Raw genomic sequence first — 14863 nt, 5'->3', positions numbered from 1 at the left:
TGCCCAGAACCTTCACACATGGCCCCTCTCTGCCCAGCACCTTCACACATGCCCCCTCTCTGTGCCCAGAACCTTCACACATGGCCCCTCTCTGCCCAGCACCTTCACACATGCCTTCCTCTCTGTGCCCAGCACCTTCACACATGCCCCCCTCTGTGCCCAGAACCTTCACACATGCCCCCCTCTCTGTACCCAGCACCTTCACACATGCCCCCTCTCTGTGCCCAGCACTTTCACACATGCCCCCTCTCTGTGCCCAGCACCTTCACACATGCCCCCTCTCTGTGCCCAGCACCTTCACACATGCCCCCTCTATGTGCCCAGCACCTTCACACATGCCCCCTCTCTGTGCCCAGCACTTTCACACATGCCCCCCTCTTACACTGCAGCTTCAATCTCACACACACCAGCTCTCCATCACAGTACCCCTGCCTCTTACCTTTTTTTGTGACTCCAGGAACAGACAGCATAGCTGCAGCTTCTACACACTGACTTCCAGCAGCCACCTAACACTGTGTACCATGTGACCGCTGCCACATGACCCTGTGATGTCAGAGTGCAACTGGAAAGGTAGCTGTCACGGCTATGAATAATTATGGATCCCCAGCATCTACTTAGATGGTGCTAGTAGAGGGTGGTGGAGACAGAACACAATGGAATTTGAAGTTCTTAACTTGAGAGCATCACAGGAAACAATAACACAAACGATGATGATAGTGTTGCAACTTGGTATATTAATAGATGGTACAACAGCAGTAGTAATAAAAGGTATGTACAACTTAGCAGAGCTGAGCACACGGCAGTTCATAGAATACAGTAATAATCACAGAAGTTACTTCAGTTGGTAACCAATAGCAACAGAATGAGAAATAAGCAATATAACAGTTCAACGCTGAGATGGTAATTAGAACACTTGGATCCTACACGAAACACACAGCAGATGAAGGTGAACCACTGATGCAGCTAAAAGTCCAATGAGAGTAGTATGCAGACTTGGCTGATCCAAACAGAATCATATGATTCACTTTAGCAGGTGGTTATAGGTATCACAATAGTTCATATTAGTGGAAGAGAAAACGTTATATGCTGTGCAAGAACTTGGATATAACTGGTAACATGCAATAAGGTGTTGCCTAGAAGTAGCAGCGTGATAAACGAAATCCAAACTGAACGTGGAACTCCAGGTCACAGATGATCCGGTTAACAGGTAAGCGTGAGTTCATCACCAATAGACAACAGCTGATAATGCACACAATTTGAGTTGAGGAAATGGCTCCCGGCTTGGCAATATATTCATATTAACAGTCCAGCAATACTAATCAGCAGAGTAATAATAGCCGTGCCAGACATAGAACCACAGATGTCACAGAGCAAAAAGAAAAAAGACCGCACCAGGTGGTCCAATTACACTTCCCTCTAATAGACACTCTAATAAGGCTAGGATAGTAAATGGCTATCCATATATGGGAAGGGTGCACCCGATCATAAATATTAGTGACCACAGATGAAGAACAAGAGAGAAAAAGTAATGATCTTATGGGGCACTCGAATGGACTAGAACGTATCTGAAAATTACTGTTAAATAAATCTTTATTTAATCAACTTATCATGATAAGTTGAGTAAATAAAGATTTAACAGTAATTTTCAGATACGTTCTAGTCCATTCGAGTGCCCCATAAGATCATTACTTTTTCTCTCTTGTTCTTCATCTGTGGTCACTAATAGAACCACAGATGACAAGAAAACTTGATTGTAGTTCAATATAGAATATCGCAACATAGACAGCCGAGTAGAGTAGTACTTGAGCCAATCAATATGAACGCAGGTGTAGCAGACAACTCACGAACAGTTCTGTGTGCAGATGAACAACGGCAAGTAACTTCAGCTTATAGATGAACCACGAACTGGCATACAGCGGAGCCGATGGAGAGCAATGATGACAGGTAACTTCGGCAACCGATAGTATCAAGGAGATAAACAGAAAGTCAGATATGCAGCCAGAAGAACCCACAGCAGTGTGAGTAACACGAAGATCAGGCAATGAGTTCATGATCACGGGGGATTGAAATAGTCCTCTGGGACCAATAGGCTTCGGAAGGAGGTCCCAATCAACATAACAAGGAACACCTATGGAAAGGTAGTGACTCTGAAGCAAAAGCAAGCACCAACATAGTTCTTAAAGTAGATATATAGTAAATAGCCATTTACAGCGCTACATATACCACTGCAGCAGATATCCGATCTTAATATCTCATACCAAGATTAAATACCGTAAAGCAAAATGTAGATCTATTTTCTGCGCTGTGGTTTCCCTCTATGACTAATATAACAATCTGGACAAAAATGTGAAAAAATTAATATAGGTAAAGGAAGATACTTATATTCACTGATGCTGCAGTATTCAGTTCTTTTCAGATATCCTCCTTTTCCAACAGTAATAAAACATATAAAATAAAAAAAAAATGAATAATAGTGTAATTCTGTATAACAAATAAATATATAACAATGTGAGTAGTAACTCCGTGGAGCTCAGAGAATGCCTTCACCGACAATGATATTAAAATTGATAGGTGTTTCACCGACTAGTGGTAATAGTTCGTAAAGGGCAAGTCACAATGCCAGCACCTAGCTATGGGACCGGCGTGTGACAGTAGCTAAGCTGAAGCAGCCCCTCCCCCGACTCACGGCACCCGATGCACGAGTCGGGGGAGGGGCCGCAATTTTTTTTTCTCTTCTTGTCCCCCCCCTCCCCCATCTGGGCCCCCTGAGAGCCGCTAGGCCCTAGGGCAGGTGCCTAGCGGTAAATCCGGCCCTGTTGCAGACCTCTAGGGATATCCTTAGTGGAAGTCACCAGTGTGTCTCATCTCCTCCATATGGATAAGCTGCATGACAAAGAGTGGTCAGACAGGCTGGGGTTTTCTTTAATGCATGTCATATCAGATCATTGGTTATCACAGCATGACGTCTATGTGTGGACATAAGATCACATCATAGATTATCCTTATGTTAGTTTTAAATGCACCCTATTCTGTGAGAAGAAAAGCCAAAGAGAAGTACTGTATGTGTGCACCAAACTCTCAATGAGATTGTTATAGCTGGAAGCAAGAATTCATATAGGAGGTATTTATTAGTGACTGTTCCTGGAGCAAACTCTAGAAATGAGCTGACATATCCTCATGTTATGCAACTAATCTAAAGTTATTCAGTTTCTTTGACTATTCAAAAACAGCAAAAATTGCTAACGCTGTAGCTCTATATCAGTTTAATCCGTCTTTATATGCATGAGAATGATCACCTAATAAAAATAAAGAAAAACAACATCATTACAGTGGGCCACTAAATAAAACACTAGAGGGATTTCCTGTCCAGAATAGTATTATTATTTTTTATTTACAAGTATCCACAGGACTTCTGCAGAGGCGTACATAGATGTAAGGACATACAACAAAATTATAAGATTACATAAGTACATACAGATAAGAACAATGGGTACAGATAAACAGACTACTAAATGCATGTGTGCAATTAACAGAACAAATCACATGCAGGCAAGGAACATGGGCTAAAGCTGGGTACACACTACAGAAATTTCGACCAACTTTTTATGCCGAGCGATTTTACATGCGATCGATGGTCCGATCGCTCGGTCCATGGACTGCATACACACTAGGACGATAAAGGGAAGAGCGGACGTCCCTTTAGCGACTTTTTACAGCCATGTTGTCGTCAGCAATGATTTTAATTTCGTACACACTGCAGCGACATTTGCGGGAAATGTAACGAGATACCAAATACATTAGCATAAAGGGGCAGAGCTTTCGCTATGGTTAACACCCAAAGCTGCATAAAAAGAGAAGGCAACACTGTCTCTTCATTCATTCATTCATATAAAATAGAAGTTTAGTAACATATATAAAATTTAGAAAAACATTAAACTGCTAAAGTGCAATGCAATGAATATTCCCTAATAATAAAATCCCTTCGTATGTAATGGAATGCTCCATTCTCGGCGTGCATTATTGCTGATTGGTCCACAGCAGAAACGAACGCCCATGTCTGAGTGTATAAAATGACAGAGGAACCTGTTTGGTGCCGAGGAACATCAGAAGATGGCGAGTGGGCAAGTGTCAGTGAGTATTAAGGTTGAGGAAAAGGTGTCAGTGGGGGTTGCGGGTTAGGAGAAGGTGTCAATGGGGGTTGCAGCTATGGAGACGGAGACAGAGTCAGAGATGGTGCTGGAAGGCCAAAAAATGTTGGAAAAGTTAAGGTGGGGAATGGAGATACTCAAGAAGAGCAAAGACCAAATCCAATGAGCCCAAGAGAAGTAGAGATGATGGTCAAAGTACTGCACCAGGACGACAACGACATTAAAAAAGGTCAGTAGCACGTGTAGTGTACCTGTTAGAAGGACTTTATTTCATTCTAGTGTCACATAAAGCAATGTAAACTAGTTTGTAACCTAATTTTTTTTATGTCAGAACGAAGAATTAACAGTGAGAAGGCCTGTTTAGATACCACTGATACCACTAATGTTACATCTGTTATCAGACAAGAAAAAATTGAAAAAGAAAAATATACTAAAGAAGTTCGACACAAAGGTATTTCAGTGAACATGTGTAGACAGCTAAATGCTTTGGGCACATACCTGTACCGTTATAATAACCAAAATGGCGCCTGTTTTCCAGAATGTATGGAGGTTAAGCCTGCTAATATTGCGATTTCGCCACAGGGACCAAAATATAAACTGATCTCGAGCAGTGTGCAAGGTGAGAAAATGAGAGTATTTTTGTCGTTGAATATAAATTACAGATATAGAAGTGGTAAACATTTTTTTATTTCCTTGTATCGCAGATAAAGAAATCAAAGGGGATAGAAACCCAAGCGACATCAAGACCTGTTCTGCCACAAACCAGTAGCACCTTTAAAAATACTAAAAATAATACTCTGCAGTACTCTGCGCTCTGATTGGTATGGGCGCGCTCACTTCTCATGTGGATCTTTCAGACAGCTGTGTATGTAAAATTTTTTGTACCTTTTTCCTGCAATAAAAATGTTACATGATACTGTGTGGTGTATTCTGGGTAATTCACAATTATAAGTTAATAAAGGTTAATATAACTTTAATAGGTTAGAAAGGTTAAAGTTTATAAAGAGTAAATATGAATACATTGCCAACATAGACGCAAAGGGTTATAACACACGTGCTTTATACAAGTGTAATGGTCTGCAGCCAGACAGGTGCAATGTACATCGATACAAAACACAAGTCAGTAATGTGCGGATTCCGCACCACGTGGGACTGGGACAGACATCAAAAAATTTACATACACACGCCCCCCCCAAGGTTGAGAAGTATCGGAGGATTGTCATGGATCGGTCGGAAGTATATACACACTGCACAATGGAAACGAGATTGGAACGAAAATATTAAACGATACGACCAACCAAATGAGGCGACAATCTTCCATTTGGGCAGACTTTCGACCATCGTGTCACTGCACACACTGACCCGACTTTTGAACTAGCGGTCGTATGTCGGCTGATTGAGCCGATTATTGGACGAAAACCGTTTAGTGTGTTCCCAGCTTAAGCCATCCCCCGATTCTCTGCCGGCCCAGAAAAAAATAAATAAATAAGACATCTGACACGGTGGAGTCCGGGGCCCTCCTCCCCTCCTCCCTGTTGTGTTCGCACTAAATGTCATCATGCCCGACATTTGCAGTGAGGAGCGCTCAGAGAGGAGCCACGAGCAAGACAGAAGAGAAGAAAACAGAAGGAAAGAAAACAGAATAAAGAGAAAGGGTGGTAGAAGCAGCATGATGGAGGGCACAGTGTGAAATGGGAGACAAATGAAAGGGATGAAAAGCAGCATGGAGGGCGCAGTGTGAAACAGCGGAGACAGGTGAAGGGAAGCAAAAGCAGCATGAAGAGCTCAGTGTGATGATGAAGGGGACACAGTGTGATGAAAGGGACACAGTGTGATCTGTTGAAGTCAGCAAATTGGATAAAGTCATTTCAATTAAAATCGAGCAAACTTGGTTGTCTTTGTCTGAAAAGATGCGTATGGCATGCTACGGCGTGAAAGGGCGTACGCGGCCACAACACGTGGCACAAACAGTATTTACGCTTTTACTTACATTCGCACAAACAATCACATTTGTAAAATAGTAGACATTAATGGTAGTTGCAGCACATAGTTATTTATGTCGAAATATAGTAGAGTTTATGTGTAATATTATAAGTTATATGCATATGAGTAAAACATATGGTACACATTGAAGGAATCATGTCATGTGTGGTATCATACTAATCCCCTTCACATTTGCAACTGTCCTGTTCACTCTGCGAAGGGATCGCAGAGTGCATACACAAGTTATTAATGTTAAGGAATTATGGACTATTAGGATTAGAAATCTTGGCGGGAAGAACAGAGCTCATCCCCTGGAGAGATGACCCCCACCTTTGGATTCCTGAGCTTAAACTAGCCTATGATCTGCAACCCCCTGGACCCTCCTGAAACCTGGACCAATAGAAGCAAGCCACACCCTTTGCATTGTTTTACTGTATTTATGTTTGCATATAAGCAGCAGCTCCTCATCTAGTGTTCAGTCACCTTGACCACAGACTTCAGACCTGAATGACTGTACACTGGATCCAGAGCGCCTGCGATAAGTATTTACTATTATTTCACTTGAATTATTCTGCTACTTTTTGAGAATAAAAATTTGTGCATTGGAAACACAAATCGAGATTCGACAATCGTTATTGGATAGCGACAAAATGCTCTTAACAGATCATAAGAGGGCAGTGTGATGATGATGGGGCACAGTGTGATGATACCTGCCTCCTAAGACAGGCTCCTCATACCTGCAGGTATATTAACTTGCTTTTTAACAGTTCCTCTCTTTAACACCTTCACTCCCAATTTCTACATTCTCCTTCCCTGATATGGCAGTTCCTTATTGTCACCAAACCCTAGCAACTACCCTTGATCAAGTGGCTCCAGAGACTCTTCATACACCACGTCAACTTCATTGTCAACCGTGGCACACTAAAGTAACACGAAATCTACAAAAACTATCTCATAAAGCAAAACATCAATGGCGTAAATCTTGTACGTCTAATGATTTCCTCACATAAACTGCTCTCTACCATTCCTATCTAAATGCTTTGGACACTGCAAAACAAATACACTTCCAATTTCTCATCCCTGCTCAGGTTTCTAAAGACTTAACACATTTAAGTCTCTTCTAAATCCTCCCACCCCAAACCCTCCAACTACCATCAGTGCCCAGGATCTTGCTTCATATTTCAAGGACAAGAGTGATAAGATCCAACTTGAAATGGTATAATCTCCCTTGACAAGCAATCGGCTCAGTTCCTGCGCAGCACCCTCTGATATCCTCTCCTCTTGATCCCACAAATGAAGAGGAAGTATCTACTCTTCCTTATCTCTCTAATCTACCTCCTGTCCTCTTGATCCTATACCCTCATAAATTGGTAGATCCCTGTTTCCTGTGCTCATTCCACCTCAACTAAAATCTGTAATCTTTCTCTCTCTACTGGTACCTTTCCATCGCTATTCAAGAATGCAGTGATTACTTCTATTCTGAAAAAAAAATTCTGACCCAAACTCTCTCAAATTACCGCCCCATATCTCAGCTCTCATGCCCTCCAAGCTTCTCGAGAGAATTGCCTACACACACCTCACACTTTCTTACCGCAAACAACCTATTGGATTCTCTTCAGTCAGGCTTTCATTCTCAACACTCCACAGTGACTGCATTGACCAAGGTTGTCAGTGATTTGATCACAGCTAAAACTAAAGGCCATTACTATCTTCTAAATCTCCTGGATCTCTCTGCTGCATTTGACACTGTTGACCATTCTCTCCTCATACAAACACTACAATCCATAGGCCTTCAAGACACTGTCCTATCCTGGTTCTCATCCTACCTATCTAATCGCAGTATGAGTGTTAATTTCTCTGGATCCACCTCGACTCTGTTCTTCTGATATTGTCTATCTACACCACTTCTCTAGGAAAAGTACTAAGCTCCTTTGGATTTCAGTATGATCTCTATGTAGATGATACATACATTTTTCTATCCTCTTCTGATCTATCACCATCTGTGTTGTCTCGCATTACTGTCTTTCTTCCATTTCATCTTGGAAGTCCTCTCGCCACCTCAAACTCAATTTTTCATAAACAGTTAATAATATTCCCACCCGCCAACAGAAGCTTCCTGCCTGACATTTCAATTTCTCTTGACAACATGACCATAAATACCACCCTGCAAGCTCGCTGCCTAGGTGTAATCCTTTACTCACAACTATCCTTTGTTCCCCACATCCATCAACTATGTTTATATCATGTTGCATACATCTAAAAACATTTCCAGTATACATACATATCTCACTCAAGATACTGCAAAAGTTTTAATTCATGCTCTCCTCATCTCCCGCATAGACTATTGCAATTCCCTCCTTACTAATCTTCCTCAAATCAAACCAATACCCTTACAATCTATTTTGCACGCAGTGAATAGTTTGATTTTCCTTGTTCGTCTTCTGCTGAGCCACTCTGTCAATCTCTATATTGGTTGCCTGTTTTTCAACGAATCCAATATAAAATTCTTCTAGTAACAACAAATATCTTCTCACTTGTCTCAAAATATCTCCCAACTCGACACCTCCATTCTGCACAAGATCTGCGTCTCTCTTCCACTCTCATCACATGCTTCCATTCCCGGTTACAGGACTTTTTTCAGGCTGCACCCACTTTGTGGAATTCCTTCCCTTGCACAATAAGACTATCCTCTAGTCTTCAAATCTTCAAGCATCCTTTGAAAACCCAACTCTTCAGGCAAGTTTATAATATTCCTCAACCACCCTTAATCTCCCTTGGTTACCCTATTACACCCTATACACAGTTAACACAAGACAGCAACCCTGTGACCAACATTGCTGTGTGACTGATCATATAGCCCACTAAGTACATTTACCTTTGCATTCTAGCTGGACCATTATGCAATAAGATGTAGCACTTACCCTTGTGTATCAAACTTCCATTGTCCCATAGATTGCAAGCAAGGCCCTCTTACCTCTCTGTTTGTATGCATTACCCCAGTGGTCGGCGAACAGGGGTAAATTACCCCAAATGGGGTAAAAATGACTTTTCCGGGGGTAACCATACGCCGCGGCTCCAAAGCGGTTTTTTTTTTTCTTAAATACATCACCTGACCGCACGGCTCCCAGCAGTCCCCTCTCCTGCTCTCTCCCACTGAATGTCATCACGGCCGACGTCAATTTCAGTGAGGAGCAGAGACGAGCAGCGGCAGAAGAAAACAGTTGATGAACAGAAAAGAGAGAAAGTCAATATAAAAGTAAGTTACATAACAGAGGCATATAGGGCGAGGGAGGAAAGATAAGGGGGAAACAAACTATGGAGGCATATATATATATAGTCAATTGCATTATTTTTAGATGCTTGACTAGAGCCCTGCGCAACAATCAGGCCCCACCTGGTGCTCAATTAGAGGTGCTTTAGTGTCTTTTTCTCTCTTTGGATTGTTTTATATTGGTGCTTAAATCAATTTCCATGTGTTCATTTTGTACAGCTTTCAGCAAGTGTGATCATTTTTTGTGTCTGTCCAAGAGAATTTCATACTGCTTGTTTTGGGGGAATCTGACTTATTTTTTTTGAATTTTATTGGAATAAATATATTTTCATTGTATTTTCATTTAATTTTTTTATATATGGAACATAATGTCCTCGTAATTATAGCTACAAATACAACTTCTTGGAAGAGATTCATCCAAACCGTTTTTAGATTTTGTGGTATGATATGGTCATCAATTGCTGCCAGGCTGTGTACCGTACTAGCAGGATATATCATCAATTTCTGGGGGTACAGTGTGCATTACAATTAATTTCAGTGGTTATGGAACCTCCTTTCTGTGCTCTCTAAATGTGTGCTGAAGGGTTACAACTTTTCCAATCACTGTCTTTTTTATCCTTCAGATGACATCAAATAGAAAACGAATATACCAGGAAGAGTTCCTTGATTATGGGTTTACTGAAATTGACGACAAAGGAATAATGAAACCACAGTGTGTTTGTTTAAAAGTACTGACTGCAGAATCTTTCAAAAAGAGTCAATTGAAGAAGCACTTGGATAATTTGCACCCACATCTGAGTTCAAAACAACGGGAATATTTTGCAAATTTGGAAATGTCTGTCAAAAGACAAAGACTGGACAGCAACTTGAGAGGTACATTCAATCAACGTTCAGCATCAAAGGCTAGCTTTGAAGTGGCCTGGTTGATTGCTCGGAACAAAAAACCGTATACTATTGGTGAAGAATTGGTTAAACCAGCAGCTTTGAAAATGGCAGAGATTATGTGTGGTCAGAATGAAGCCAAGAAACTAAATTCAGTGTCCTTGTCTGCAAGAGTTGTTAAAGGAAGAATTTCTATTTTAGCAGAAAATGTGAGGCAAGAAGTTATTACCTCAATAAAAGAGAGTAAATACTTTGCTATTCAGCTTGATGAGACTACAGCTGTTAGTAGTAATTCGCAGCTGATGGTATATGTCCGCTACAAAGGTTTACGTCTCATTGAAGAGGAATTGTTGTTGTGTTCGCCTCTCGACTTGCGATCTCGTGGGATTGATATCTTCAATAAAGTTAATGAATACTTTAATGGCGTCAATTTAAAGTGGGAAGACTGCGTTGCTGTGTCTGTTGATGGAGCTCCAGCTATGTTGGGTCATGTTAATGGTTTTTCGGCTTTGGTGAGAGAGAAAAATCCAAAAGTTGAAGTAAACCACTGTATTATCCATCGCCAGGCACTGCTTGTGAAACATTTGGAACCTGCACTGGAAGCCGTCATGCATGATGTTATCAAAATTGTCAATCTTATCAAAGGACATGCACTAAACACGCGATTATTTTGTGAATTATGTAAAGATGGTGAGGCTGAATATACAGACCTACTTTATCATACAGAAGTGAGGTGGCTCTCACGTGGAAATGTTCTGAACCGAGTGTGGGCTCTCAAAACTGAACTTGAAATTTTTTGGGTTGATCAAAAGCATGTTCTCGCAGAGAAGTTTACAAACTCCACGTGGGTTGCACATCTCGCATATTTAGCTGATATGTTTGAGCATGTTAATGTATTGAACAAAGAATTGCAAGGAAAAAACATAAATATAATTGCAGCCAGAGAAAAGATTTCTGCATTTGGATCAAAGCTTTTATATTGGAGACAGAAAGCTGAACAGAAAAAGATAGCTACCTTTTCAAAGTTAGCTTTGTTCTTGGAAGATTGTGAAAATATTACTTTTGAAGACATCAAGGATACAGTTATAAGGCATCTTACCAAACTCAAAGAGCGGTTGTCTGATTACTTTCCAGATCTTGATTCACATGCTGTAGGTTGGATTGTAGACCCATTTCAATGTGAATTTAATGTTGTACCAGAAGAACCTCAAGGGTTGGCAGAGGCACTTCTTGAACTTCGATGCAATAATGAAGCACGTATTGCATTTGAAAGCAAAACAGATCTTTCAAATTTTTGGATGTCGACTGCTGCAAAGGCATTCCAAATTGCACATGAGGAGGCAGTCAAAAAGTTGCTGCCTTTTGCAACTACCTACCTTTGCGAACAAGGATTTTCAACTTTAACAAACATAAAAACAAAGCAGAGAAATCGATTGGACGCTGAAGACTGTATCCAAATTGCTCTGACATCAAAATGCCCCAATATTGATGCTCTCGTATCAACAATGAAGCAACATCATTTCTCAAAAACCTGAAGTTTTGAAGCTGAAGCTGATTCCATACAGGTTAGAAGTCAAATAATTAATAATATATGATTTTCTTAATTACTATTATTAATATTAGTAATATTTTTTTAATTTCTAATCATGGGGGTAACGTCGCCATTTCTAAATATATTTTGGGGTAAAAGGTAAAAAAGTTCCCTGACCCCTGCATTACCCAGTATTGTTTTATTACGGATTGTTCCCAATTGTAAAGCGCTACGGAATTTGCTGGTGGTATATAAATAAATGATGATGATTATGTTGATAAAGGGGACATAGTGTGATGATAAATGGGAACCATGTGTTGATGAAGGGGCACAGTGGGATGACGAAGTGGGCACACTGTGATGATGATGATGATGAGACACAGTGTGATGAAGGAGGAGATGGTGCCCTCTATTTTACCTATTATGTTTTTATTTTGGCCTAGGGGTGCCTTGAAAAAATTACTGAGACTCTAACGGTGTCTCAAACCGAAAGAGTTTTGGAACCTTTGGAGAGGGATGGGGATGGACAGTCGCATCAAAGACTCCTAAAAAATAAGTGACAAAAACTCCTTGCCCACTCTTACAATTTCTGTGATCTTATGAGTTTATGGAGACATTGATGTTGACACTGTATGAGTGTTCTTGATTATATTGCATATAATGGTCATTTTTACATCACTGTAACTGAGCTGTGAAACAAATAAATTTATTGTAGCTTTAATGTAAAACATTAAATGTACATACTAGCTTAAATCGCTTCAAATTTTACTAATGGTTCCGTTATCAGAATAATATATTTTCATAATATTGACATGCATATGCTATGCTGGTATTCTGTAATGGAATATATATCTTCCTGGACAGTATTTTGGCAAAGATATAATTGTAACACTTGGACAGAAAGTGAACGGAAAGCTCCCTTGTTGAAACTGTGGTAGAAATTGCAATCGTAATCATAGACGAACGGATCTTCAGCTATATCCAAGTCTGAATCAGGCCCAGAGTGTTATTATGAGATCTATTCATTACAAATACATGTGTTGTTAGAAACAGTGCTGGAGCTTCACCAAACCATAATTATTATACTTCTATTATTGTTTCAGTTAAAACAATAAGCAAATCAAGAGAGTCAATTTATCTTGGTTTTTCTACAAGCGAGTACTCCCAACCAGGAGAAAACCGACCAGGTACTTTTACATATAGACAGAATATCACAAAAGATAACTTGGTAACAGGAGTGGAAATGAGTATAGAGGAGTAAGCTGACACACACAGTAATATTGATACTATTCAGGTAGAAAAATCGCTGTTACCATCATTAGCTTATATATCTTGAAGTAGAAGATCCAACAAAGTGGACAAAATTCACTAATCAATTAAGAATCACTCTTACAGAACCTGGACCTTTTTAAAAGAAAAACATGTTGTATCCTATGGATTCTAATAAACTGCATGTCCTAGATGTCTTTTCTTCCCCTTCACAATAACCTTTAATATGCCGTATCTTAACGTAACTAAAATAAAGATACCGAGACTGTATAAAGTGGCTAAATAGGTCACAGTTTATTAATAATTGAAAACTTGGTGGCGGAGAAATTTCACTGTGGGGCAGCTAACGGACTGATTACCCGAACCAAGCGTGGATGGCGAACCAGCCCTAATCCACTTAACACAGGAAACAAATCCCTTACTGCTTGGCCAGCGCTAAATCTGGCATCAGAGTAACCACACACCCTCTAGACTTACAATGACTTGCCCTTATAAACAGGTCAAGAGATCCTCTATATAAAAGGACCAAGAGTCACGTTCCTCGAAGGGGACAGTGACCTGCGGCCAATCAGTGAAAGCGTCGTATGTATCAGCCTCTGATTGCAGTGCCCTACCTACCACCACTGGCGTCCTTAGGAGACCACCATCCCGTCACCGCCTGACCTAAGAAACCCTGATTTTGCCGGTTCAGTTTCTGACTAAATTTCCCTTGATCTTTTGGGGGCTGTTTGTTCTCCAGCTTAGGCAGGGGACCACTTGACATGGTCACCCATGTGGATCACTAAAATGTCAAGCAGGCCCCATTGCTCAATTAGTCGGGCCAGCCCAGAGAGGAGGTCATGCCAAACAGAGGCCTCACCTATCTATCCAATAAATCTCAACTGGCACAGAAAAATAGGATTAGTTCTCGGCTATGTCATGTCTGGCTGCCCAGGACAAGTAGGAGTAGCCTATTATTCAGAATACACTTGGCTTGCTTAGAGGGGCCCGTGAACAAAATTATTTTGTGTCGGCTTCTAGTAACAAACGTTATTCCGTGCGGTGAACACATCATCCACATAATCAGGGCGAAATTTACTCTGTCGCAGCTATTGGCAACTTATGCTATGCTGTGGGGTGAACACATAATCTACATCATCAGAACTCCAAAGGAATGCCTTGCGCACTTGGGGGGGGGGGGGGGGGGGGGACAGTAACCTATGTGAAGGTAAAAAACCCTGGAGGCCCACTACTAGTCAGGCCTTGAGCCAGGGAAAAAAACAGGAAAAATCCCTTCGTGCCCTCGCGTAAAAGCGACAAGCAGCAAGGCCCTGTGTTACCATGGGGTTGGAGGGAGGAGGGAAAGAGAGGGAACTGAACAAGGAAAGAAAAGAGCAAGATTCAAATATCAGGCTGAATGTATTTCTTTTATGCTGCAGATTAAACACCTACCAAGTGGTTTGATTTTTGCTACAGATGAGCCCGCAAAGGCAGCGAACATAGCCGCCTCAATTCGAAAGGAGTGGGTGCCATATTAATGAGTCTAAACCAAGAATATTTAAAATTCCTGAAAGGTGCATGTAAAGGGATACCTTGAGATTGGTGAACTGACTAAATGTACTAGAAAACCAGGGGGGATTGGGAGGTCTTGGCCTATTGCACTGTTTCGTTAATGTTAGAGGGCAAATCTCAGACTCTATCTTTTGGGCACATGTGTATCCAGCAACCTCTATGTGGTCTGTTTATACTCGTTAATTCTACGTGTCACCAGAGCCACAAAGATCCCAAGGAGTAGCCTCC

At 40.9% G+C, this 14863-nt stretch overlaps 1 protein-coding gene across 1 annotated transcript; it reads left to right on the top strand.

The window, feature by feature from the left end:
• Window positions 1–9288: 9288 nt before the first annotated feature.
• Window positions 9289–12375, top strand: LOC142140857 (zinc finger BED domain-containing protein 5-like). The gene is made up of 3 exons (XM_075198854.1): window positions 9289–9387; window positions 10026–11435; window positions 12259–12375. Exons 1-3 carry the CDS (start codon window positions 9289–9291, stop codon window positions 12373–12375), a joined length of 1626 nt encoding a protein of 541 aa, XP_075054955.1.
• The last annotated feature ends 2488 nt before the right edge of the window (window positions 12376–14863 follow it).

This window comes from Mixophyes fleayi, chromosome 1 (genome assembly GCF_038048845.1).
Source record: "Mixophyes fleayi isolate aMixFle1 chromosome 1, aMixFle1.hap1, whole genome shotgun sequence".
In the NCBI taxonomy this organism is placed as follows: domain Eukaryota; kingdom Metazoa; phylum Chordata; class Amphibia; order Anura; family Limnodynastidae; genus Mixophyes; species Mixophyes fleayi.
This window is presented reverse-complemented; position numbering and strand designations above follow the sequence as displayed.